This window comes from Hevea brasiliensis, chromosome 14 (genome assembly GCF_030052815.1).
Source record: "Hevea brasiliensis isolate MT/VB/25A 57/8 chromosome 14, ASM3005281v1, whole genome shotgun sequence".
Classification (NCBI taxonomy): domain Eukaryota; kingdom Viridiplantae; phylum Streptophyta; class Magnoliopsida; order Malpighiales; family Euphorbiaceae; genus Hevea; species Hevea brasiliensis.
The window spans coordinates 21,589,731-21,616,944 of NC_079506.1; the positions used below are offsets into that span (position 1 = coordinate 21,589,731).

Sequence of the window (27,214 nt, forward strand, 5' to 3'; positions counted from 1 at the left end):
GGATCCCTCTGCACTTCAATTCTCTTTCTTCTTCTCCTTTCTCTCTTCGTTTGGCAGCACTCACCAACTCCAACCACTCTAGAAATCGACCCTCTTCCCTTTGGTGGCGTTGGCGATGGTAGGGTAATGTTTAGATGACATTAATGACAGCGCTAAAGATATTTTTCCCTCTTGATGATACACTATAGGATAGAATCTTTATGTGCCCATACCGACTATTTTCAGAGACCAATACAAGCTTAATAAACACCGATCAACTCCTCTTGGCCCTAATTTCATTTTCTGATCAACAGTGCTCGATTTGATGGAGTTTTTTGGCGAGCAGATGAGAAAGAACTAGAGCAAGAGAGAGAATTAAACATCTTCAATCGCCTAATTGAGTATGCATTTACGCACAGGAGCAGAGCTACATGTGAGCTAGAGGGGACCAAGGCCCCTAATATAATATATAAAAAATTATTTATTAGTAATTATAAATTCAATTAAGTATACATTATAATTAAATATTATTTATTATCTCAAAAAATATATATTTTTTAATGATAAGTAAATATAAATAATTATTAAATTAACTGTTAAGTTTCTTTGACCCTGCAAAAATTATCATCTAACTCCGTCATTGTTCATACATTTTACTGATCAGAATTTCAAGAGCTTAATAATTACAATTTTTTTTTATAAATTTTAAATATCAAATTTGATACACTTAAATATAAAATTATCAAGTAACTTTCTGTGTAAATATAAAATTAATAAATATCGATTCGGTTCGGTTTTAAACCGATCAAATCGAAATTTATAAATTGAGCATTTGATTTGCAATTGGATTCGGTTCGGTTTTAAACTGATCAAATCTAAATCTTAGGGTTCGGTTCGGTTTTCTTTGATTTTCTTGATATATATATTAATAATTTCGGTTCGATTCGATTTTTTTTATTTTTTATGAAAATAATCGAACCAAACTGATTAATCGAAATTATCAAAATTATAAATCGAACCGATCAAAATTATAAATCGAACCGAATTGATTAAACCGAATTGACTCAGTTCGGTTTGATTTTTCAATTTAAACCGAAAACTGCTCTCCCCTGATCACATGTCAAATGTGTTTCATGATATATATATATATATACACATACACCAATTGACTCTAAAGCGGCTTAATGAATAATTGACCACCTCAGAACCATTCAGCAAACATCATTCAGCTTAGCCATTTTTTGACCTTAAATGCTAATGCGTGTCATGAGACATTGCTTTCAGTTAAAGGCTGTGGACCATGCCCTGTTTTCAGTGGCTCCAAACATGTCATGTGAAATGGCTCTCATTGGAGAATTGTACAGTTGATGGGTCTTTCATGACAATGTTGGTATTTGGATAGCTAGCTACTTAGTTAGACTTGGAATTTGCAATTCAATGCAAGCTGATTTTCAGGCCCTATTTCATGCTCTTACTTCGGCTTGGAATCTGGGCTATTGGAAGGTGGAGGTGAACTTGGATTCCGAAGTGGTTGTGAAGTTGCTCTCGGTTGAGGAAGTGCAAGATAGGAGGCTTGTGAACTTAATTGTTCATTGTGGTGGGATATTGAATCAACCTTGGCAGGTGACCCTTAGTCATTGCTACAAAGAAGCTAAAAGGGTGGCGAACAAATTGGCTAATTTGGCAGTGGAGGCGAGTTTGGACTGTCATTTGCTACGAACCCCTCCTGGTGGGATTTTGAATCTTGTTCGTTGGGATAGATCACAGGGTATGCGCCAGCCCAAAGTTATTTCCAACATTATAGGCTATGATAGTTTTTTTGAAAAAATTTTCTAAGAAAGTTGAAAATTAGTATTTCGTGTTCATATATGTCAATTTTTTTAATATGTCAATTTTTTTTTTAAATTTAACTAAGATTTAGAAAATAGTTTTAAGTTATTTTTCATCTTTTTTCTTTATAATAAATATTTTATTTTTTAAATGAAAAATCATGACTTTTTTTATAAAATACATATTAACATTTTTAAAAAAAAGTTTTTAAATATATTTTTACAATAAGTTACTTTTTTTAATTATAAAAGATAAGAATAATTTTTTTATTTTTTAAATTAAAATATTATTTTCTAGTTTTTATGAGGAGAAATGTTTTTTATATTTTTTCTTGTTTTCTTAAAAACTGAAAAATAAAAAATAAAAAATTATTTTCTACAAATAAACATACCTAAGTGATTATGTTCTTTTTGGATTTTTCCTCCTTTTTCAATGGTAGAATCATTTGCCTCGTCTTATTATTCATTATACTTTTCATTTACTCCTTTTCGCAATTTCCTTAAATAAATTTCAATTTTAATTTTAATTTTATTTAATATCTTATTATTTAATAGTAAGATATTAATTATCACAGAAAATCTTTAATTTCTTTATTTTACCTACTAATCAAACTTAATGGATATATTAAATCTTATTTTACCATTTTTTTTCTTTTAGACAATAAAAAAAATTATAAAATTTTTGAAATTATGAAAGAATCTCTCTCGGCCTAAGCTTTTCTGAGATCTATGTAATTTCTAAAAATATGCCACGTGATATGCTTTTATATATATATATATATATCTGTCACAATCAACTTGTCACGATAAATTTATTTTTTTTACGTGAGTTAAAAAATATATATAATTAATATAGTTAAAATAATAAATTTTATTATATTTTTTTAATATAATTTTCACTCGTATTGGTTTATTAAAAATTGAATAATTTATGTTACTAAATTATTCTTAAAAGTAATAAATTTTATTTTTTTAATTTATATTAAATGGGGTGTATTAGTAAATTAATATATAAATTATTATTTTAAAATTAGAAAATGACGCATAATTTAAGACAAATAAAAAGGAAAACTAAACCTATCACTTTGTGGGATGGAAGGAGTATTATCTATCTTTGGCTAATCCATTTGCCGTCTGCTAAGAAAAGACAGTGATAAATTTAGTTTTTGAGAATAAATGATAAATTAGTTGTATATCAATGCACTCCCTTTTTAAGATAGAGAAAATACTCTCTTAAGTTGTTCTCCAATTTCCTTCGGCCTTTTAGGTTGCGCTGAGCTCATTCCCTTTCGGTGGGCCTCCCTTGCCGGTGTTTCTCTAGTTCGGTCTTGGGTCCCCTCCCTTTCCTGATTTAGAATGTATAATTATGCTTTTGGTTGTCTAGGTAGTAGAACTTGGCTCTTGGTGATGGTGGTTTCGGAGAGGATCTGTTTCTACGGGAGTTGTAGACTAAAGCTTTGCTTTGATTTGCCACTCTCCTAGGCTCGTTTTGTCCTTTGCTCAATGGGAGGCCTTCGGCACCAAAAGAAGATTTATTGGAGACGTCTCGAAGATCTTAAAGAGATGACTATAAAATGTGGTTGCTGGCTCCCGATGACTATATCGAGATTAAGACGCCATAGTCTTGCCTCTCTCCTTTCCTAGGTCATTAGCTGTGAGCCTTGTGTTACTTTTTGGAAGTGTTGGCAATGGATGTTCTTTCTTGGCTTTGCTGGTTTTGCTCTGTCTTACTAAGTTTTGGCAGAAGGATTCTCCCCACTTTGCTTTCGATGGGTTGCTCTCATCTTGCTCCCAACGACAACAACATTATGTTAGGTTGAGTTTTTTTTTAAGATTTCTACTTAAAATGATAAGCCTTTGGACTTGATTTTTGGTTAAAAGACTATTTTTATATTTTAGGCTTCGGCCTTGATCTCTGTACCTTATCTATTAGTCTTTCATGCAATGAAATCTGTTTTTGAGCTTTTGACTGTACAGGTATTTTGGGACAAAGAATTAACCAGGAAAGGGTGACATGAAGTAAAATTACGAAAAGAGGTGGAAGTGGCTGAGGTGGAAAACTTTGGTGCAGGCTGCTCTTCACAGTGGCGTGCAGAAATGAGGACGCTAATTATATTAGCGTGCAGGGGGGAAAAATGGCAGAAAATCTCTGTAAGTAAGTAGAAAGTGGGATTTTATTATCATTGGCGTTCTCAGGGCATGAGACGCTATTTTTATTGGCGTCTTGAGTAAATTTTCCTAATAGTTTATCAAGTTTTAGATAAACCAAAATTAATAGGAAATATTTATAATAATAAAAAATATAAATTATAATTTTCATAATTTTTTATAATAGTATATGTTTGAATTTAAAGTGAGAAGTAAGTTATGAATGAAATGAAAGTGTTTTACGTTAATTTATATTTTATCAATTGAAAATTATTATTTATGAATAGTTTAGTGAAATGAATGGGACATAAAAATTAAAATTTTATATCAAAAAATTTATAAAAAAAATTGGAGTTGCAATATATTATACTAAATAATTTAGATAAATTATAATATAACATTATAAGATAAAAGATAAAATATTGAAAAAATGAGAAATAAAAAACTAAATTATGGCAGAAATTAAAATTTTTATACTAATTGTAATTATCATTTAAAAGATTTAATAGTTTAATAAGATTAATGAAAAAAATTTACATTAACCGTAAATAAGAAGGAAATTTTGATATTAATATAAATAAAAATTATATTAACCATAAAATATTAAAATATTATATAACTTATATTATAGTAAATTGCAAGGTGTGTGGGTTCGGCTCGGGGTCTACTTCAGAATCCGAATAAAACGAAAATTTCACTACTGTTCTAATTTCGCTCTTCGTTATTTCGGTTCCAGTTTAGTATAGTTTCAGTTTGATTATTATTTCTTGAAACAACTTTATGTAATTATTTTCTTAAAAAAGTCATGACTAGCTAAGGAGTTTGGAGTTATTCCAGATAATGCTAATAAACTGATTGTGTTAAGAAATGCAAGAACATTTAAATTACGGCTACTTGGATCTATGTTTCTGGACAAAACAAACTCTTAACCTGATGTTCCTTTCACTTTTGAAGGACATGAGGAAAGTTACGATGTATAGTTCGAGGAGGAGTTTGCTTAGCCTTTTCTTTATCGCGAATTTATGCCATGTCGCTACCACAGAACAAAGGAGATATCATGACCCCTTTTCATTTTGCAGATATGGGCTGGGAAATATTTAAAACAAGCTCTTCATCTTTAAGATATTCATCAGCAATTGACGATAAACTAACATTTTTATATGAATTTTATCACCAATTAATTTTAAAAATCAATCATTTCAATTTAATATGTACATTTATAATATATTAGTTAATATATTTTTAACAAACAACAAAGAATATTTGTTATACCTTTTTCATTCGGAGTGATTAAAATAGATATTCTCTTGTTACTTTTATAATGTGTTGGTGAAAATTATAAATATTAATATGTTGAAATTCTATTAGCTAACAAAAAATAACAAAATTTAAAAAATAATATTTCCCATTTATATTAAAAATAACAATATTAAATTAGAGCAGAGATAATTGAGTAGGTTAGAGAATTTAATAATAATAATAGTAATAATAATAGACATAGAAGAGAGAGATGATTAAGTAGGTTAGAAAAAATTAGAGCAAAAGTGAACGAGGGAGGTGAAAAAAATAATAACTAATTTCTAAATTACTAAATTAATAATAATATTATTAATAAATAGAAATAAATTAATAAATTATTTTATTATAAATTAATATAAATTATTAAATTATTTTATTATAAATTAGTAATGTTCTAAATTAATAAATAATATTAACTTTAAAAAAATAAAAAATATATTAAAATAAAAAATGTAAAACACATAAATATAATATGAATAGGTTAATACACAGTGGAAGAATCTCACCACGAATGGAATAATGGCAAAACGCCATTCAAATAGGCGTTCCATGGAGCCCAACGCTATTTTAGAACCTGTTTAGATTGTTGTTGAAATTATTATTAAAAAAATTATTATTTTTTAAATATATTAATTATAAAATATTAAAAAATAATTAAAAATAAATTTAATTAATTTTAATTATAAAAATATTAACTGAAATTATTTTTTAAAATAAAAATATTATTTTAAATATTATTTTTTAAAATAATATTTAAAATAATATTTTTATTTTAAAAAATAATTTCAAACTTTAAAATACAAAATCAAACAAAAGCTTAACAAGCATCCTCACACCACACTTAGTTTGGTTAGCGTCTCATTATCTATACATTATTTTAATTAGTGTCTTCGTTAAGGGTGAGCATTCGGTTCAAATTAAATCGACCCAAACCGAATTAAATTATAAAAATTAAACCTAATCGAATGAGTAAAAAATCGAATCGAACCAAACCATTCTATTTCGGTTTGGTTCGATTTAAATCAATCGGTTTGATTTTTATTGATTTTTTAATTTAGACTTGATTTTCAAATTATTTTATCTAATTTTAACTTTGGTTTGAACCTAATAACCATTAATCAATGAAATTAAACAATTAACATATATAAAATTAAATATAATTCATAAATTTTTTATAAAAATAAATCAATTCAAAAATCGATGCGGTTTGATTTAGTTTAATTTGACTATATAAATTACTATTCGGTTCTATTCGATTTAATCAAATTTTTTCTCTTTAAAGCTGAACCAAACTGAAATAATCGAAATTTTTATAAAATAAAATCAAATCTAATCGATTTAATTTTAAAATCAAATCGATTGAATCGAATTAATTCGATTCAATTTTTCGATTTAAACCGAATTCTGCTCGGCCCTAGTCCTCACGCGGAATACTATTTTAATCGGAGTCTTTTTATTTTACACAGCTCCATTTTGCAAAATTCACCCTCCATTAATATTTTTTTTTTTTCTCAACCTTTTTGTGAATAATTTTATTAGACCTTTTGCAAAATTCCCTGTTTTTCAGAAAGTCAAAATAAAAGTCATATACCACTTAAGGAAAGAAAGGAAATCAATCACATCAACGAGCATTGAAGCATTTAAAATCAGCGAGATGCTTCCACTGATTAGATTGCTTGATTAAGAGTGTTAATACAATAATTTTTTTTTATGTAAGTTCGCTTATCTGTAAAAAAAAAAAAAAAAAAAGATGGCTTAAAACTACCAAAGTAAAGGTTTCACCGTTGTTCCCATTTCAATTTTTTATTTCAATTTAATATGGTTTGATTTAATTTTATTAAATTTGGTAAATAATTTTTTTAAAATGAATAAAGATTTTTTTCTATTTTATATGATTCATGACTGGTTTTTAAATTAAACAATCTAATTTCGATTTTAAACAAAATTATAGCAGTTCAATAATTTTTACACGTGATACTCTAATAATAAAAATAAAGCTATAAAATATATTTAAAAATAATAATAATATAATTTTTAGTAATTTTTAGAATATTAGACAAAATGCAATTTAATTTTATTATTTATTTTATTCAATATGTATGTCCTTCTTTCCATTCAATGAAATGATTCACAAGTCCAATTCTACAACCCCTTCATTGCTTATCATTTTCCATGCAAGACAGTAGTTCATCATTGTCAACAAACATGATAGTTTATTGATTAATTTAAAGAAATAATTTTATTTTATTTTAATTAAATTTTTTATTAATATAATCATTAAATATTACCTCTATTTAAAGTGTAACAAGAGATGGTGCTAAATTATTTAATAACACATCCTATTGAATAACAGCACGAATTCCGTGTTAAATTCTGAACCTCCAAATCTCAGTTCTAAAAAGACTACGACATTGTACTCTAGAGCCTTCATTTAGGTAGTTGATCTTTTAAATTTAGACCGGTAATCGCTCCTGCCTGCCCCCAAATTTCAAATATTTTAATGGACCCACATAAAACCCTAATATTATATATCACAGCTGCATTAGTTGATTATTATTTTTTATAATTACAAGTTAGTTACCACTAAACCCTCGATGAAACCTTGGAAATTCCACTCTCACCAGACAAAACAATCCATAGATTCGACGGAGTTTTCGATCCGAGACGACCCAAAATCCATCGATAATTCCCACCTTAAGCTTGCTGCTCAAAACCCAGTTGCTGTATTGCTACTAAATCCTGATCTTTCAACTTTGACGTTACGTTCTTTGATCTGCAGAAACTTTCACCAGTAATGGCAGTTTCTAGCGATTCAATCCTCAGATTCCACCAGAAAATCTTTGCAAAGCACCCAATTCTTGAATTAGAGAATGGTGTTTCTAGAATAGCTGTGGGTGCTGGTGGGGTTTCTTGCAGTACAAGGAAACTTAGAAGTAAGGCCAGGATTGGAGCGAAAGCAGTGGCAGAGGCTCGTGTTAAGGGGTTAGAGAGTTTTGAGGTGAATTTGGACTTGGGATTGGATGCTGTGGCCGAGAAGAAGTTGAGAGAAAAAGGGTTCTCAGGGATGAGGAAGACGAAGTTGGTGTGTACCATAGGACCGGCGTGTTGCTCATTGGAGGATTTGGAGAGATTGGCTAGAGGAGGGATGAATGTGGCTAGGCTTAATATGTGTCATAACACGAAAGAGTGGCACAGAGATGTTATTAAGAAGATCAAGAGGTTAAATGAGGAAAAGGGGTTTTGTGTTTCAGTGATGATTGATACTGAAGGAAGCCAGATTCATGTGGTTGATCATGGAGCTCCCTCCTCTCTCAAAGCAGAGGTATTTAAATTGTTCCCATTTTTTAGTTTTTACCTCTTTCTGGGCTAGTGGGCATTCAATGCAATGTCCTTATCAATTTATTTTTGGTCAATTACTTTAACATTTTTAGTAGCTGTTGATTGGGGGAAAATGAGTTTGGGTAGCTGAAAGCCTGAAACCAGGACTAACTTTGCTTTAATTCGGGATATATATGGTAATTGACCGTATCTTTTAGGTTTACAATCATAATTTTCATGTAAAAACCTGCAATTTCTTTTTGAGGTTCTTTTCCTTGTAATTTATTTTGTTTTCATTAGGAAATATTGGCTTCTCTTGATCATTTTTGTTAAGTTAGAATTTCAATATTTGATGAATTTTTGTTTCTTCTTGTGGCATCAGGAAGGTTCAGTTTGGGTATTTACAGCCCAAAAATTTGAAGGTTCACTTCCATTTACCATTCGAGCAAACTATGAAGGGTTCTCTGAAGGTGGTGACTCTGTTGCTCAATTGTTTGTTGATTTTCTTTTTTAATGCAGTAAATAATAATTTTCCATAATGAAATGGTTGGCAGGCATTATGGTAGGCGATGAACTGATTATTGATGGAGGAATGGCGAGCTTTCAAGTTGTTGAAAGGATGGGAAATGATTTGCGTTGTAAGTGCACAGATCCTGGTCTACTCCTACCCCGAGCCAAATTGAGCTTCTGGAGGGATGGGAAGCTTTCCCATCAAGGTCTCCCAACTATATCAGAAAAGGTTGAATCATGCTTATTCTATTCTGGCAATAATTTCCCCTCATTCTCCTTTCGTAAATCCATTTTCTTTGGCTAGAGAATCCAAAAGTAGGATAGTTTGGTCTTAAGGATTACTTCTTCTGTATCTGCTCTGATGAGATTTTTCTTTCTTGTTATTTCTTTTGCTGGCTTGCCTTGAAATACAAATTCAGAAAATTGGATGCCTTTAAATTAGGTTGTTTGAGTAAAAACATCAAGAGTCAAAATCCCTAAAAACCATTAAAAGTCAATATCCCCTGCAAAATAGAAAGCTATTGTTAACTCTTCTTGTTTCTAGGGATTTTCTAAGGGAAGAAAGGAATTGCCTATTGATTTAGCTTATTAGATTTTAAATGTAATGTGCATTTGGGTTCACTTTGCTCTGTCATGTGGGGCTGAACCACAGCTTTTGGAGGATGAAAATGCAGCTATCTTCCTAAGCAGTCATCTACAAGAACTGCTATTTGGCTCTTTGCCAGGGGTAGCGCCAAAAAATTTTTCTTGAAGGGGCCAATGGTATATGTAAAATTAATTTGAGAAATGGTTAATTACACTCATTGTTTATATATTTTGATGGGTTCATGTTATATATTCAAAAAATGACATAATAAAGTGTAGTTAAGTGAGAAAATTTTATGTTAAAAAAAAGTTAGAAATTTTTTTTAAGGGTGCCAATGCTATAAATAGATAAGCAGGCCAAACAGTCTTAAATAGGTAAGCAGGTTAGTGTTAGCAGACAATATTAAACATCTGACCAATTTCTTCCCCTGCACATAGCTCATATTTTCCACTTTGCAGGACTGGGCAGACATTGATTTTGGAATTTCTGAAGGTGTCGATTTTGTTGCTGTGTCATTTGTTAATGATGCCGAGCCTATCAAGCATCTGAAGAACCATCTCTCAACTAAGGCATCAAGGTAAGAAAGTACTAATGCACAAAGTTAACATTTCATATTATTTCACTAAAATCCTCAGTAACTGTAGACAAGCTGATTCTTAGCCAAAAAATGAAATAATGAGAAAAGGTAGCTTACTAGTTGTTTTAGCTTATGAGATTTTTGTCTTGGCAATAATTGCTAACTTTAGAAATGAGAGCTAATTGTCCAATAATAAATTAATACCTGTGCTACTCCTGTCCATTGTTATTCCTCATCCTTCCATCTTCCATTAGGTTCAATTTCTTCTTCAGTTGTGCCCAGTAAATGCTGCATCAATGGCTAAAAAAATGGCTAAATAAACATACTAAATTGTCAAGGGAGCTATAAATTTAATGAGGGAGAAGAAAAAAAAAAGAGGAAATAGCAAGTTAAAAGTAGAGAGAATGGAGTTCTGCGGTCAGTGTATGAGATTGTATCAGGCTATCAGCTCCAACATTTTGTTAATTTAGCTGTGTGACAACAGTTAAAGTTTTTACTTTTTTTTTTTTTTTCCTTTTTCTTTATGGTTTTAGGAAGTGAAAATATTAGACACGAAATTCTTTGCTTGCAGATGAAAGTTGAAATTGCTGTTGCAATATTCTGCAATTCAATGACTATAATTATTGTCATTTACAGATCAATAAGAGTATTGGCAAAGATTGAGAGCTTGGAGTCTCTTCGGAAACTGGAAGAGATTGTAGAGGCTTCTGATGGAATTATGGTGGCTCGTGGTGACCTTGGAGTAGAAGTTCCTCTTGAACAGATTCCAGCAGTCCAAGAGGAGATAACCCGTATTTGCAGGCAGCTGAACAAGCCAGTGATTATAGCTTCTCAACTTCTTGAGTCGATGGTTGAATATCCAACCCCAACGCGTGCAGAGGTATTGTTATACACTGACTATTACAAATTGTTCTTTTTGGGCATTATGGACTGGTCGAGTACTCCTTTTATAATGACATCTTCTTTTATGCAATAAGGTTGCAGATGTATCTGAAGCAGTTAGGCAATCTGCTGATGCAATGATGTTGTCTGGTGAGTCAGCTATTGGATCATATGGAGAGAAAGCTCTTTCTGTCTTGCGGATGGTCAGCAATCGAATGGAACTACAGTGTCACGAGGAAAACCGTCAAAATGCTCTCCATCAGCCTTGTCTTGGAGTTTCATTGCCTGATCGTATATCTGAAGAGATATGCAATTCTGCTGTAGAAATGGGTAATTGACTTTTCTCTTACACCATTATATTATTTAATGTTGATTTTCTGAAAGCAGTTAATTGGCATAATTAATAAAAGTTTCTGCTAGGCGCATTTATTCAATTCCATATTATCTTTCACACACACAATGAAATAAAATTTTCAAATGTATATTAAACAGTATATGAATCAGTTGAAAACAATCATTAGTGCAATCACACACACACACAATGAACGTGTGATTTGCTGTGCTAGATCATTAGTGCAACCTATAAGAAGAACTGTAAACTGACTTCATTATTTACACTCAAAACCTTGGAAAAGGCTAGGGAATTAACTGCTATTGATCACCAAACATGCCTATTGATATGCTGCTAACCTTACATATTATACTTGGTGTTTTAACTGCAGCTAACAACCTTGGTATAGATGCTATCTTTGTCTACACAAAGCATGGAGAGATGGCATCACTCCTTTCTCGCAACCGTCCAAACCCTCCTATATTTGCATTTACAGATGACAATGATGCTCGTATGGCATTGAATTTGCAGTGGGGAGTTATCCCCATCCTTGTAGATTTGTCAGATGACATGGAATCCAACATATCCAAAACCACTGATCTTATAAAATCTAAAGGCATGATGAAAGATGGAAGCTCTGTCTTGATAGTCTCAGATCTCACTCCATCTTGTGCAACCCGAACTGCCTTCCAGTCAATCCAGGTGAAGACCATTGTGTAGGGAAATGCTTATCTGAAAATGTTCACTTCTCAAAGAAACTAGGGAGGGTAAAGCAAATGCAGAAACTTTCCAAGTCCGCGATGAAAATGAACTCCTGTTTGCCTTTTTCATGTATCTTCAAATTGTCAAATGCAAGGACAGTCTCTCTATGTTGCATTGCCAGCAAAAATTTGTCTAGCTTAGCCACAGAATGTTGATCCAGACTTTACAGATCGTTTGTTTATTTGCATTTATTTTTCCATGAACGTTCAAATTTTGGCTTTTTTCACATTAGTCTTATCAGTTAGCAAGTCAAATAGAAATGCTTCTATCAAAATCCTGCTAGGGCTGAGCAGAGTTCGGTTCAAACCGAAAAACCGAATCGAATCAAGTCAATTCGGTTCAATCGGTTTGGTTTTAAAATTAAATCGGTTCGATTCGATTTTATATTATAAAAATTTCGGCTATTTCGGTTCGATTCGGTTTTGAAGAGAAAAAAATTGATTAAACCGAACCGAACCGAATAGTAATATTTATAGTCAAATCAAACTAAATCGAATCGAATCGATTTTTGAATTGATTTATTTTTATGAAAAATTTATGAATTATATTTAATTATATATATATATATTAATTGTTTAATTTTATTGATTAATGGTTATTAGGTTCAAACCAAAGTTATAATTAGACCAAATAACTTGAAAATCAAGTCTAAATTAAAAAATCAAATCAAACCGAACCGAAATAGAGCGGTTCGGTTCGATTTGGTTTTCACCCATTTTGGTTCGATTCGATTTCTAAAATTTGCGGTTCGGTTTTTATAATTTAATTTGATTCGATTCGATTCGGTTCGGTTTGAACCGAATGCTCACCCCTAAATCCTGCCCTTCAACTTCAAGTGTTTGCTTCAATTCACTGTCCTTTAGCAAATTAGGAAACCTTGCTTCTAGGGATAGCATCCGGTTGCTATTCACAAAAATCATCTTACCTAAATCTAAACTCAAATTTATTCGAATCCATTTAAAATAAGAATTCCTTATCCGATCTTAATAATATTTGAACTCATTTGGTTTTATAATTTGAATTAGCAATGTAAGATATATTTTTTATTAATAAATTATATTTTAAAATTTAATAATATATAAAAAAATTTATAAATATTATAATAAAAAATATATTTTATATTTAATTAATTATTTAAAAATTTAAATAATAAATACTTAATATATAAAATTTAAATTAAATTCAATATATAAAATTTTAATTAAATCTGATAATACTAATTAGATATTATTTTTTAATTCAGACAGATATCAAATTTAATTATATATTATTTTAATTCATTCTAATAATAGTATTTAATTGAGCTGATTATTTAAAAAATTGTACTCTTCCATAATTATATCTTATTATAATTTATTTTATTTTTAATTATAAAATTTATAATTATTTTATTACAATTGCATTTTTCTCAGTATATTTTATTATATTATTATATTTTTTTATTAACTTTAATTTAATATATTAATTTAGATTCTACTAATGCCGGATGAAATAATAATAATAATAATTTATTTTATATAAAATATGGTGGGGTCTGGAATTGTGTGGGCAAAATTACAGCGACGTTACTCAACTTCTACAAGCCGCCAAAGGCCACAGCCAACCAGATACACGCATCCTCTCCTGCGCACTCTAGCTCCTTGTAACAAATCCTCACTAAAATACACCCATCAGGTGACACCAAAAGCATAAAACCAAGCTCCTGCATCTCAGGCGCCATTTCCTCTCTTTTTTTCCTTTCCTTCCTTTCTCTGCATTCTACAAACTTGAAACAAAAACTTTTAGCGTAAGCTTCCAATGATTTGTAGCTGTAATGCCAAACAGGACCTAAATGAAATGGGTTCTCTTCACATATTGAAATCCACTCTCTCTCCAATTTCCCTTTCAGGCCCGTATTTTCCCGGGAAATCGTATTCCAGGAAAGCAATTCTCAAGTTGAGAAGTTTTAGTGCTGGGAGCTCTAAAAGATGCTTCCAGAGACTGAAGTTTAGGATTAACTGTTCAGTACAAGAAGGAGATAATAATACCAATGGCAAGTTTTTGTTTTTTCAGCTAGATTTTCAGATTTTTGGTTGATGATTTTCATCCTAATTTGAAATTTCTGTGTAATTTCTTTTTCAGGTGAGGAACCACCGGAATCGTTGTTCATGAAGGAGCTGAAGAGGAGGGGAATGACTCCGACTTCATTGCTTGAGGACACCAATAGAGGAAGCTATGGAGTGGAGGATGAGATAAAGCTCGGAGAAGAGGATAGAGGCTTTTCTAAAAGAAACGCTGTTTCAACTGAATTTGGTCAAAGCCTTTCTAATCAGAGAGAGCGTTCCATGGCATTGAACAGTGAAGGCCTTGAGGTTAGCCTCTTTGTCTTCTTCTTGTTCTTTTGTGAGCGTTAATGGGTTTGCCTCATTTTTTGAGATGATTAAACGTTGTTTGATATTAATTTTTGGAAATTATACTCAAAATTAGACTTTATGGAACTTAGATTTCTTATATATTGAACTAATGAATGAATCCCTTTTCTAGGATTTGCATCCAATTTTCATTTCTGGAGCAAACCAAATGAGCTCTAAGGATACTGTCAGAAGCCTGGAATCATGATTTTTGTTATGTTCATTTTGAGCTAACACAAACTATGGATTTTGGTGCATTTTTTGGCAAAAATTTTCTAAACATCGATCAACAAAATTTTCTTTTATTACTCTGGCAATTGTTTTCTCAAACATTATATTATTTTTTGTTTGCTTATCCTTAAACTTGATCAACTTTTGGACAGTTTATGGAATTTGAATTGACGAGTTCTTCAAGTAGTCCCTCTTCCTTTCTCTAATTAGTTTTAGAAAGACAATCAAAGAACAAATCAAGTAAAGTCTAAAAAGAAAGGAAATTATCAATATTGAACGTGTAGTGGTTGAAATTTGAAACGTTTTAGTTAATTGACGATAGATTTGCCTCCTGAAGACTTGCTTGAACTTTGAAGGACTGTTGGGAGCATAACTTACAAGGTCACGTATGATCTTATTAACTTATTTCAGGCACAATACTTGGAAAAAAAAAAAAAAAAAAAAAAACTGTGCGTCTCTTATTTTTAGGCTGGAATGCCAATTATTAAAGGCCATTCATTATTTCTGTGAAAAAAGTGCGTACCATTTTTGTTTTATCATTCAATACTTGTACAGAAGGAAGGTTTTATCATTCTTTGTCTTATGTTGAATATTGCTGTGCCATTCATCCTGGATCTGTTTTTAATTTTAATTTGCTTGAATGAGAATAAGTTTTATGTGACACCTGAAATGGGTAGCATTATTTGCTGGTAAATTTATTTCTTTCTTATGAGTCAGATGTGGGTGTATTGTGATTTGGTCCTTTATTTTAGAACTAAACTTTTGTTCTTTTTGCATTGTGCATGTTCACATGCAGTAAAGGTCCTAACTTTTTTGTCTGTTTCAGGGTTTAATTCCTCGTGCTAAACTTTTGCTTACAACTGGAGCAACCTTCTTTTTGGGATTTTGGCCATTGATTCTCATAACTGTGAAATTCTTCTCTGCTCTCTACATTGTAAGTCCCATCTCTGTTCTTCAATTTGTTGCTTGTTTTAAGTTTATAAACCCGGTGCCTCACTAAATTAACAGAGCTGTTTTCATGAGCTAGACACTTGGGGATTTGGAAATTGGTAGTGACTATTATATTGGAGTCTGTTTCTTTAGGGATTATAGACATAGATGTATTTTAAACCAGGATTTGAGCGGGTACTTCAACTAATGTTATTCTGATAATAGGAATAACTTGGCCATGAGGTCTACTTGGTGTATATTCACCAAGTAGAGACAAGGGTATAATTTTTTCAATTCATGGTGAGTCAACACATACTAAATGCTAGACAGAGGTCATGAATATGGCAATCAACAATGGAAAGGAATCCAAAAGCATAGAATAGATTGCGCAATGACATGACCAGATTGGTTCCAACTGATCTTTGGCTGTTTTGGTTCAAATCTAAAATTATCATGTTGAAGATCAAATGATCACATACCAGTTGATGGCAGGCATACAAAGTTCTTAGCAATCTTTAAGTTTGCTATTTAGCAATATTTGGAAATTGGGAATTAGACCTCTTCTTCATTTTTTTAATATGTGTTGGCAAAAATTGAGTTGCAATTCAACTTCTTGTTGGTAAGGCCTATATCTTTGAAAGTTAGGCAGAATTTGAGTTGGAGATGTAAAGCTTTTAAAAATCCAGCTCTTCATGTGGTCCTGCAAATGATTACTTGACCCTCTTAACATTCCAGTTTTTTATGTTTCCTGTATATTTACTAAATATGTTTCTTTCCTGTTGTGTCATATTGCTATCACATAATTTTGTCTTGCCTTTTGTTTCCTGAAAGCCAATTATTGATACGTTTGTTTTTTCCTTGGGCAGTATTTTGGACCGAATTTTGTCCATGATGCAAGCAAGACGCCCACGTCACCATATGTCGATTGATCCATATGAATTGCTGGAAGATGAAAGAATATCACAAATAGCTCCTAGTTTAAAATGAAGGAGAAAATATTTGTAGGAACATCGAATTCTTAAATCTTGCGAAGCAGATCTCTGTAACTTTCTTTGAATCCTTGTTAATTCTTTACTATGTAAATACTTCATACCTATAACAGGCAAGAACAACTCTTAACAGGTTAATTTTCAGTATCTTTCATTGTATTTTTAATCCAGTTGCTTGTTTAATAAGCATGACTGACTTCACTCTTGTTTATTTATGCTGAGCAACGACTATTAGGATATGTGTATGTGTGTGAGCATGGAAGTAGGATTTAATGAATAAATCAAACGTGAATCAACAAACTTTTTAGGGGAAAAAAAAACTGGAAAAGTGTGAATTAAATACTGAAAAATGGAATATGAAACTTCCTAAAAAGTTGTAGTTTTCAAGACGTTACTTTTTCTAGGTTGAAAAGATATGGCCAATAGCCAAGGCAAACAGGCTTGAATGCTTGATCAAATTAATGTGCCTTAAATGGAAACGCGAAAATTGGATAGGTGTTAATAATGATATAAGCAATTGAGTTGACCATGATGCCACATTTTCCCTCCATGTTATAGGTATACTAAATTTATGCTAACAATTTTTTTTATATTTTTCTGATGAAAATTTTTCATTCCTGACAAAAGTATAATTTAATATTAATAGTGGAGTTTTCAATTATTTTCTCTTAAAAGTTTCTTCTAGTGTTTGACTTAGATGCTGTAAGTTAATTTGTAATTATAAATATTTAAAATTTAAATAGTTATATATTTGATTAAAATATTTATAAACGGCAGATAAATAATTAATATTTTTAATAAAAAATAATTTATAAATATATTTATTATTAAAATGATTGAAAAAGATATTAAATAATATTTATGGTAAAATATTAAATAAAAACTAAACATGTGGCTTAAAGTAACAAAATAAAAAATTAGGTCTTCACTTATTATTATTATTTTTTTATTCTATAAACTCAACTTGTAAATCTAAAAATTATTATAAATAAATAATTTATTTTCAGAGCTTATAAATTAAGATGAACACCTTCTAAATACTCTTCTTACGCTGTTGAAGGTTTCTCCTTCCGCACCTCTGGCAAGTTGTAGATAATCCTTTTGTGAGTTATTCTGTTGATAGTGCTTTATCGGAGGAGTTGCAAGCCATGTACAATTTTTTTATTTTTTGTATCTAGGCTTACCTCTAACCTTTGGGTTTAAACTTGGTGACACTAACGATGCCACCTATGGTTTGTGAGCATCTAATCTCCTATGGTTTAAATGCACTTCTCCAGCCTTTCATTTATGGTTGGAAGTTGTAGGCGATTTCCCACCAATTTTCTATTCAACTCGGCCACTAACTGATCATCGCTGGCTCTCAAATGGGTCTCTTGCCCTGTTTACAGCGCTGGGAGCCTGGTCGAGATCCCAGGGATGGGATATGTGTTCATGGAGTGTTTTAACCCAATAACTGGAATGAAATTTTAGCGTTTCTTCATTACAAATGAAGAAATGAATACTCCATAAGTCCAAGAATCCAATTTTGTCACTTGCAATTCTAAGTATTTCAGCGTCCATAGAAACTGGAGGCAGGAATCCAATTTTGTCACTTGCACTCCACAGCGCTAGCGATAAACAGTAAATGGCACAATTAAAGAAAGCTAAGTAAGAAATGAAATCCCTAAAATAATTGTGAACATTACTAAAATAATAGTACCATTCAACACAGAATATATCTATTTAAGCATCCTTGAAGCAAGATAGCTTCAAATAATTGCATATATTCGCAATAAACAACCAACAAACACAAACCGAATAACACTGATTCAAATAGACCACAGGAACTTAATTAATACTCTTCATCGTCACCATCTTCACCCTCAGCCGATTCAGCACCAACCTCTTCATAATCCTTCTCAAGGGCAGCAAGATCCTCACGAGCCTCAGAAAACTCACCTTCCTCCATGCCCTCGCCCACATACCAGTGCACAAAAGCACGCTTGGCATACATTAGGTCAAACTTGTGGTCAATTCTTGAGAACACCTCAGCAACACTGGTTGAGTTGGAGATCATGCAGACAGCTCTCTGCACCTTGGCAAGGTCACCACCAGGAACAACAGTGGGTGGCTGGTAGTTGATACCGCACTTGAATCCAGTTGGGCACCAGTCAACAAACTGAATGGTACGCTTGGTTTTGATAGTGGCAACTGCAGCATTCACATCCTTGGGCACAACATCACCACGGTACATCAAGCAGCAGGCCATGTATTTGCCATGACGAGGATCACACTTGGCCATCATAGAAGAGGGCTCAAAAGCACTGTTGGTGATTTCAGCAACAGAAAGTTGCTCATGGTAAGCTTTCTCAGCAGAGATAACTGGTGCATAGGAGGAAAGCATGAAGTGGATTCTTGGGTATGGGACCAAGTTGGTCTGGAATTCAGTCACATCCACGTTCAGGGCACCATCAAACCTCAGAGAAGCAGTCAAGGAGGAAATCACCTGGATAGTCACAACAATGAGTGTTAAATGGAAATATTCATACAATCATTACTGAAGACTGCCTTGGCACTATATCAGATTAATTAATTAGTAAAATTTAAATTTTAGTATTTAATCCGTATATATATATATATATATATATATATATATATATATATATCCGTCAAAGGTCCGTCAAAGGCACCTAGTTAAAACTATAAAGATACAACCATTCACCTGAGAGACAAGCCTGTTAAGATTGGTGTAGGTGGGTCGCTCAATGTCAAGGGAACGCCTACAGATATCATAGATGGCCTCATTGTCAAGAAGCACAGCAACATCAGTGTGTTCCAAGAGGGAGTGAGTTGAAAGGACACTGTTGTAGGGCTCAACAACAGATGTGGAGACTTGGGGAGAGGGGTAGACAGTGAAACCCAACTTGGATTTCTTTCCATAATCAACAGACAAACGCTCCAACAGGAGAGATCCAAGACCAGATCCGGTACCACCACCAACAGCATTAAACACAAGGAATCCCTGGAGGCCAGTGCAGTTGTCAGCAAGCTTTCTGATGCGGTCCAAGCAGAGATCAACAATTTCCTTGCCAACTGAAAACAAACAACAAAAATGCAATCATTAGACTGCAAAAAGGTGGACTTAATAAATAATCAATATAGCAGAAAATCTGATTATATACTTACTGGTATAATGGCCACGGGCAAAGTTGTTGGCAGCATCTTCCTTGCCACTGATGAGCTGCTCAGGGTGAAAGAGCTGGCGGTAAGTTCCGGTCCTAACTTCATCAATGACAGTTGGCTCAAGATCTACAAAGACAGCGCGAGGAACGTGCTTCCCTGCACCAGTTTCACTGAAAAAGGTGTTGAAGGCATCGTCACCACCGCCAACGGTCTTGTCACCTGGCATCTGGCCATCAGGCTAAACAAAGAAAGCAAAAAAATAAAAAACAAATCAATAACTCACTAATCGCATATCTAAACACTATTAGAAAGCAGATCTGGAGAAAGAACAGCATTCTTAATCAAAATGAGAATCAAAACTTGCAGATCTGATTCAAAACCGGAAGGCAAAACAGCAAACACGCACAGATCCAGCTTTTTTTGGAGAATTTGTACATACATTACCATAATTGAGACAGATTAAACACAAATCTACCAGAATTGACACATAATTGCTAAAAATGCCAAAGATACCCAAACAAATTCAGATCCAACGCAAAAAAATGGAAAAATTGAACACACATTATCAATGACGATAACTACTAAACACAAATCTACCACAAATAAATACAAAAATGAGAAAAATACAAGAAATCCCCAAACAAGTACAGATCCAAAACAACATGATGCTAAAAAACGCAGATCCAAGCATCCAATTGAACAAAGAGAGGTACCTGGATGCCATGCTCAAGGCAGTAAAGCTCCCAGCAGGCATTGCCAACCTGGATACCAGCCTGACCAATGTGAATGGAAATGCACTCTCTCATTTTCGCTGATTGATTTCACAATAACCAGAAACGACGAAAAGAAGAAGTTGGAAGAGACTGAGAAAAGCTATGAAACGAAGGCGTTTATGAAGACGCCTTCTGATTCAACCTTAGGGATGGAGGCGAGGCTTTAGCTGAGACGGGGTATTTATGCTAAGAGAAACGATAAACGGAGGTTGAGATATTTGGTGGATTTAACTGGGGTTGGGTAAGGGACGTTACGGATGTGATGACGTGTAATTGTCTGATTGGTTCCTATGTTAACTGTGGTTAAGCTTTTCTCTATTTTTGATTTTTGAAATTTTAAAATGTTGCCGCTCGTGGCCAGCTATGAGGATCAAAAGGATGTGGCTTAGATGAGAAAATGACCGTTGTCCGGCCTGTTTGGGAACAGGAGTATTGCAGTTCTTACAGGGCTTTAACTTTTTATCGTCCCCTTTTTTTTTTCTTTTTCCCTTACTCCTTGGTTCGATTTAGATTGCTAATGCCCGGCTAGGTTGCATTTTATTTATAATATATAAAAATATAAATATAGAAATATGAAAAAATTATTTAAGAAAATATAAATTTTTATATGTATATTATATATTTAATTTTTTTTATATCTGTACGTATTTATTTTAATTATTTATATTTATAATATTATAAATAACAAGAAACTTAATAAAAGGAATTTCACAATTGATTTAGGTAGCATTTGTTAAAAATAAATTATACAAAATTTTATATAATTTATTTATAAATTTAAAATTTTAGTGTTTGGTTTAAATAAAAATTTATTTAAAATTTTTAATAATCAATTCTATGAAATTTATTATAACTAAAATAAATTCTATTAAAATTGATAAAATTTATTAATAAATTTTAAATTTAAAATCATATATATTTCAACTGATAAATTATTATGTATTATTTTATTTTATTTATTTAAATATAAAACTTATTTCATTTAAAATAATTTTTATATTTAATATAAAATATATTAAAAAATTTATTTATAAATTAATTTTATCATATAATTTATTTATAAATAAAATAAATTTTATCATAAAATTAAACCATGTCTTAATTTTATTTATGTTATTGTTTTATTTTTAAAATAATTTATATAATTATTTTCTTAATCTACGTAAACTATTATTTTATAAAGAAAATTTTATTTATATAATTATTTTATAATGGAATTTCAATACCATAATTACCTTTAATACTATTGAGGTTTTAAAAGTTCTGTTTTTTCTTTTTAAATTAGTATCCTATTTCACCATGCCTAATCATACCAAAAAAAGCTAAAAAAATGAAATGGCTTCACTTTTTGTGATTTAACCTAATCGTTTCAATTTTAGTTAATAAATTAATTTTTAAAATTTAAAGAATTTTATCCATATTTTAAATTAAATTTAAAGGGAGCATTCCCCACCTAATTAACCAGTCAAGAGTTTTTTTAACATAAACTTATGGGTTCCACTTGACACATTAAAAATAATTTTTAAAAAAATTAACCCTAATTAACCGTTTAACAAAGGATAGTATAGCAATTTAATATACAAATAAACCCTACTGTTTTGCCCGAATTCTTCTCTTCTTCGGTTCTCCATCAATTTCTTCCACCCAATAATTCAAATGTCAAATCCCTTCAAATGGAGTTCAATGTAACACCCCAAAATTTTAAATTTTAATTTTATTTAAATTTTAGGAATTTTTTTGAAATTTTTCGGATTTTAAAAATCGAGTTCGATTTTTCGAAAATATAAACTTTGATAATTTTTAAAAATTAATTTAAAGATTACGTGGCAAAACTAAAAATATATTTGGAATCTACGAATTTTTCTGAGTTTTCTAGAATTTTTTTCGGAATTTTTGGACCTCGTTTTCAGTCCCGAGGCCGAGTAAAAATTCAAAAAAATTTTGTATTCTGAATCAAACCGGCCGAATCGAGCCGACCGATCGAATCGGGCCGCCTTTTCTTTTTCTTCTTCCCTTCCCCGCGCTCGTCCGACCTCCTTTCTCTCTCCTCCCTCCTCCCCTTGCCGTGCTGCCACCTCCCCTGCCTCCCCACCTCGCTGGTGCGCCGCCTTAGCCCTCCCCCACGGTTGGCCGCGGCCTGGAGCTGAAAGCGGCTCCTGGCGACCGGCCGCGCGATTGTTAAATCTTCCGGCCAAAATCCGCCGATCCGCCTGTCGGACCGGTCTTATTTCTAAACTCATCTACTCGTCGATAGCTTTCCATAGACACCAAGAACGCCAAATCCATCGGCGGTTTGTCCAATTTTTGCACAGGAAGTTTTAGCCTATTTTGACTTTTGGGCTAGATTTCACAAACCGTAAACCCCACGAGAAAAGCGAGAGTACCGGAGTGCTCCACTCGTTGAGAGCTTGAGCGACATAAATTTCGAATTTTTTCGACACCGTTTTTCGGTGGGTCCCACGAAACTTCTTAGTATTTTTTCGAGCATTAAATGAGCTTAGAAAATTCCGTAAAATTTATGTACTAACCCCCGTGTTGTGGGCTTCGTAGGTATCCTCAATTATTTGAAATTCGACGGTTAATCAGATGCATGAATTTCCGGCGACATGAACCTTCAAAAAAGTCTCCGAATTGGGCCGAGGTTTTGGCTACCCCATTGTCGGGCGTCCGAGCTCGTCACTGAAGTCGAGAATCGGCAAAGGTAAGCCCGAACCTTGTTTTTGTAATTTTCTAGTGCTTAAATAGGATTAAAAATCTATAAAATATTCGTGGTAGCTCGAGAAAATTATGATTCTTTTGCAATAGCCTAGTAATATTGCTAAGGGCATGAGGCAAAGTTTTAGAATTTTTAGAGCTTGTTTGGGTAGTTTTTGGAAAAATGATCAATTATAAGGACTAAATTAAAATTTTACATATTGTGATGGATGACTGATTTGATGGGCCCAGGAGAGGCTGTGTGATGTGATTGAATTGTGGATATATGAGTTGCGAATATAGAAGTGTGTTTTAAGCCCTTTTGCAGGTTGGGTAGGTCCTAGGTATAGGGAGACTAGGATTTTCACAACTTAGGGCGTGTTGGTCTTTTCTTGATTTGTATTGAGTCATTTGTATTAAATAATTGTAATGTAATTGTCGGTGGCCGATGACCTTCTTCCTCCGCCCGACCACGATGGCCGTTGTCAAGTCTGTGAGTAAAATATTAATTTTAATTGTAATTTCACTATTATTATATGTTCAAGCATGCCCATGCATCACTTATATGCATATATCTATGTAGATAAACTTTAGGCACGATTTATGCTGCATTCATAACTGTGAAAGTGCCATGTATGTTGTTGTGGTAATTTGGAGCAGTGTGCGTGCGTTGGCGTGCGTGTGATGTGGTGTGGACTATGGATAGGACAGGTAGACACGGCTTAAGATCTTCGCTGGGACCCGGTCCTTCGGGGTAGACACGGCTTGAGTTCTTCGCTGGGACCAGATTTGGTTATTAAGTGGAAGTCAGAAGTGAGTTCTTGGCAGATTGGAATTAAGAGAGCTGTATAGGGGATCAGCTCCCATATATTATGATTGATATTATTGGGTGTGTGAGTGCTCCAAATTACCTTTTTGCTGTTATAATGTGAATTTATTACTAATGTTGCATTTCACGTCACAAGGTGCATTAGTTTTAGATAGTTATAGAGATTATGGTTAAAATTGATATTTTACTCTCTGAGTCGAACGCTCACTCCTGTTCAATATTTTTTCAAGCTACTGGGAGGATTTTATTGTGGTTAACTGCTTTTCTCCTTCGCGAGTTGTTTATCAATATTTGTGTAATTTTATTTACTCCTAGAACTTAGCATGTGTTAGAAATATTTAAATGATTCGGTCTGTAATATAAATTGTTATGTGGACTGTAAAATTACTATATGCATGTTTGATGGGTGGATGAGGAGTGAGCTCCCATTTATCTTTATGTTGATGTGAGTATGTGGAGGTGGTGAGCTCCCAATTGATGATATATTTTGTTTACTGGTCGGGTGAGTCAAAAACTCCCGTTGAAAGGTCCACTTGTATGGCGGACTCTGTCAGGTTGATTTCTGAAATTGGGCCCAAATGGGCCTTAGAGTTGGGTTGAGTGAATAGTTGGGCTTACTACGGGCCTCGGGGCTTTAGGCGGCCGGAGTCCTAGTCTTGGTCCGCCCATAGGTTGGGTCGTGACATTCAACAACTACACTTCGTTTAACATCATCTAGTTCAAATTCAAGGGAATCATTTATAAAGAATAGCTCCCTTTCATTAGCAGTATTAATTAAAAAATTTGAAATTCATACTATAGTAATCTTCCATGGGCAATTTTTCTCATTTTTGAGTTTTCAAATATGTACTCCACAAAATAATTAAAGGAAATTAATCAGTGTCTGTTCTTTCCCATTGCACAAAATCACTAACAACAACCTTATCTCCATAAATGAAAGCTTGTTTGTAAAGGCCTTTAGCTAGTGCATGTTTTATCCAATGTTCTTATCCATCTCTTATCCTGATTAAACCATAGCGACTTATTCACTTTCCAGTTGATTGAGATATTTTATTTTTATTTTCAACTTGCATTTTTCTTTTCTTCAAACACTTGCTTCCTCTTAAAAACGAGACTTTCTCTCTTTGATTTTGGTTTCTTTGAGGTCCGGTCCTTTTTCTTCTATTGAAGTCATCAGTCATCCTCTGCCTCATCTGGCAGGGGATGGCTTTCGTTCACTAGCCTAAAGAGTGGGTTTGTCACGACCCAACCTATGGGCCAGACCGGCACTAGGACTTGGGTCGGCATAAAGCCCTCAAGGCCTGTAGTAAGCCTTACTATTCTCAAATCCATAACCAAGGCCCAAAAACTTAGGCCCAACATGTAAATAAAATAAAATAAAATAAAATATTTTTTTATTCGGGTCAAACCAACCCGATAACCATAAAAGCAAGTAAGGGAGCCTCGCTCAACCTTCTATCACCACTTACAAATTGTTTAAATACCACACAAATCTTTATTTATTAATCTCAAAATTTTAAATTAACACGATTTCTAATAAGGTTCACACTATTACTAACACATGCGGAGTTTTAGATTTTAAATTTTGAAAAATAATAAAATAATTAAGTAACCCATGTTAAACCTGCAAGGAATAAAGCAGGTTGCTCTGTAAAAGAACTCCTCCTGTTTGGAAAAATAGGTGGCTGGGTGAGTATTCGACTCAGAGAGTAAAATATCAATTTTAACCATAATCTCTATAGCTATCTAAAGCTAATACACCCTGTAGAGTAAAATGCAACATCGTCAATGTTTTCACATCATAACAACAAAAAGGTAATTTAAAGCACTCACACACTCGATAATGTCAAATAATACTTATATGGGAACTGATCCCTATCTGACTCTCTTAATCTAAAGCGTACGTGAAGAACTCAAGCTCGGACTTCCACTTAATAAACCAAATCGAGGTCATGAAGAACTCAAGCCGTGTCTACCGAAGGACCGGGTCCCAGCGAAGTTCTTAAGTCGTGTCTACCCGTCCTGTTCATAGCCAACACCACACCACACGTACGCCAACTCACGCACACTGCTCCAAATTACCACAACAACATCCATGGCACTTTAATAATTATGAATGCAACATAAAACATGCCTAGTGTTTAACTACATAGATATATTTTTATAAGTGATGCATAGGCATGCTTGAACATATAATAATATCGAAATTACAATTAAAATTAATATTTTACTCACTAATCACTGAGGACTATTGCGATTGTTGGATGGAGGAAAATAGCTGACATCGATCACCTAATTATTAAATTATAAATTTATTAGTACTAAGTCAAGATAAAACTCTAAAGAGGCAACAGACAGCCTAATTTATGTCGAAAATCCGGCAGAATTTCCCATATATACAGGATCTACCCAACTGCAAAAAGGCTCAAATAACACTTCTAAAGTCAACTTATATCTCATCATCATTATATAGCCCCTCACAGGCCCTCCAAACCAAACAATACTCAAAACTTTAAAAATTACGTTTTAGTCCTATAATTGACATTTTGTAAAAATCCACTCAAACAAGCTCTACAAATTCTAAAATTTTGCCCATGATCCTTAACAATATTATAAGGCTATTGTAAAAGGAATTGTAATTTTCTAATCACCTATAAATATTTTACTCAAAAATATTACTCAAGTTCATAAGTTTCCAATAGCTAACATATTATTAATTCAACCCAATTCAATATTCACATATTTAAACCTCCATCCTCAAGCTTCAACCAATCATATAAAATTTAAATATCTTAATTTCAAATAATCTTATATGCCCATATGCTAATAATCTAACTAAAATCCATCTATATTTTCAAAAATATTCTACAATCACTCAAAAATTCAATAAACACCATAGAATATCTCCAAATAATTTTACTTTTATCATATATTTTTCTTAGAATTTTTCTCAAATTTTTTCTTGTTTAAGGAACACTGCATTTATGCTCCACAA

General features: G+C 32.5%; 4 protein-coding genes across 4 annotated transcripts; 3 read left to right on the forward strand and 1 right to left on the reverse strand.

Moving 5' to 3' along the window:
* Positions 1-1,416: 1,416 nt before the first annotated feature.
* LOC131172890 (uncharacterized) lies at positions 1,417-3,290 on the forward strand. The gene is made up of 2 exons (XM_058134430.1): positions 1,417-1,747; positions 3,193-3,290. Exons 1-2 carry the CDS (start codon positions 1,417-1,419, stop codon positions 3,288-3,290), a joined length of 429 nt encoding a protein of 142 aa, XP_057990413.1.
* A 4,525-nt stretch (positions 3,291-7,815) lies between these two features.
* On the forward strand, positions 7,816-12,452 carry LOC131173213 (pyruvate kinase isozyme A, chloroplastic-like). Its single transcript, XM_058135199.1, has 7 exons — positions 7,816-8,577; positions 8,956-9,043; positions 9,128-9,312; positions 10,128-10,246; positions 10,883-11,126; positions 11,224-11,458; positions 11,851-12,452. Exons 1-7 carry the CDS (start codon positions 8,050-8,052, stop codon positions 12,177-12,179), a joined length of 1,728 nt encoding a protein of 575 aa, XP_057991182.1. The 5' UTR covers positions 7,816-8,049; the 3' UTR covers positions 12,180-12,452.
* A 1,500-nt stretch (positions 12,453-13,952) lies between these two features.
* On the forward strand, positions 13,953-16,947 carry LOC131173298 (uncharacterized). The gene is made up of 4 exons (XM_058135416.1): positions 13,953-14,253; positions 14,343-14,572; positions 15,669-15,776; positions 16,639-16,947. The coding sequence occupies exons 1-4, from the start codon at positions 14,019-14,021 to the stop codon at positions 16,699-16,701; spliced, it is 636 nt and encodes a 211-aa protein (XP_057991399.1). The 5' UTR covers positions 13,953-14,018; the 3' UTR covers positions 16,702-16,947.
* A 1,474-nt stretch (positions 16,948-18,421) lies between these two features.
* Positions 18,422-20,891, reverse strand: LOC131172636 (tubulin alpha chain-like). The gene is made up of 4 exons (XM_058133996.1): positions 20,637-20,891; positions 19,927-20,161; positions 19,463-19,833; positions 18,422-19,246 (listed from the first exon to the last, which is right to left on the reverse strand). Exons 1-4 carry the CDS (start codon positions 20,727-20,729, stop codon positions 18,593-18,595), a joined length of 1,353 nt encoding a protein of 450 aa, XP_057989979.1. The 5' UTR covers positions 20,730-20,891; the 3' UTR covers positions 18,422-18,592.
* Between the last annotated feature and the right edge of the window lie 6,323 nt (positions 20,892-27,214).

What these genes read in the sequence shown, in the direction of transcription:
- LOC131172890 (XM_058134430.1), top strand. Translation starts at nt 1,417, where the DNA reads ATGCAAGCTGATTTTCAGGCCCTATTTCATGCTCTTACTTCGGCTTGG. An exon ending in TCGTTGGGATAGATCACAGG is followed by an intron (nt 1,748 to 3,192) that starts GTATGCGCCAGC and finishes TTGGTTGTCTAG; the next exon opens with GTAGTAGAACTTGGCTCTTG.
- LOC131173213 (XM_058135199.1), top strand. Translation starts at nt 8,050, where the DNA reads ATGGCAGTTTCTAGCGATTCAATCCTCAGATTCCACCAGAAAATCTTT. An exon ending in CCTCCTCTCTCAAAGCAGAG is followed by an intron (nt 8,578 to 8,955) that starts GTATTTAAATTG and finishes TTGTGGCATCAG; the next exon opens with GAAGGTTCAGTTTGGGTATT. An exon ending in CTCTCAACTAAGGCATCAAG is followed by an intron (nt 10,247 to 10,882) that starts GTAAGAAAGTAC and finishes TGTCATTTACAG; the next exon opens with ATCAATAAGAGTATTGGCAA.
- LOC131173298 (XM_058135416.1), top strand. Translation starts at nt 14,019, where the DNA reads ATGATTTGTAGCTGTAATGCCAAACAGGACCTAAATGAAATGGGTTCT. An exon ending in AGGAGATAATAATACCAATG is followed by an intron (nt 14,254 to 14,342) that starts GCAAGTTTTTGT and finishes TTTCTTTTTCAG; the next exon opens with GTGAGGAACCACCGGAATCG. An exon ending in TCTTCTCTGCTCTCTACATT is followed by an intron (nt 15,777 to 16,638) that starts GTAAGTCCCATC and finishes TTCCTTGGGCAG; the next exon opens with TATTTTGGACCGAATTTTGT.
- LOC131172636 (XM_058133996.1), bottom strand. Translation starts at nt 20,729, where the DNA reads ATGAGAGAGTGCATTTCCATTCACATTGGTCAGGCTGGTATCCAGGTT. An exon ending in TGCCCGTGGCCATTATACCA is followed by an intron (nt 19,834 to 19,926) that starts GTAAGTATATAA and finishes GTTTGTTTTCAG; the next exon opens with TTGGCAAGGAAATTGTTGAT. An exon ending in TTAACAGGCTTGTCTCTCAG is followed by an intron (nt 19,247 to 19,462) that starts GTGAATGGTTGT and finishes GTGACTATCCAG; the next exon opens with GTGATTTCCTCCTTGACTGC.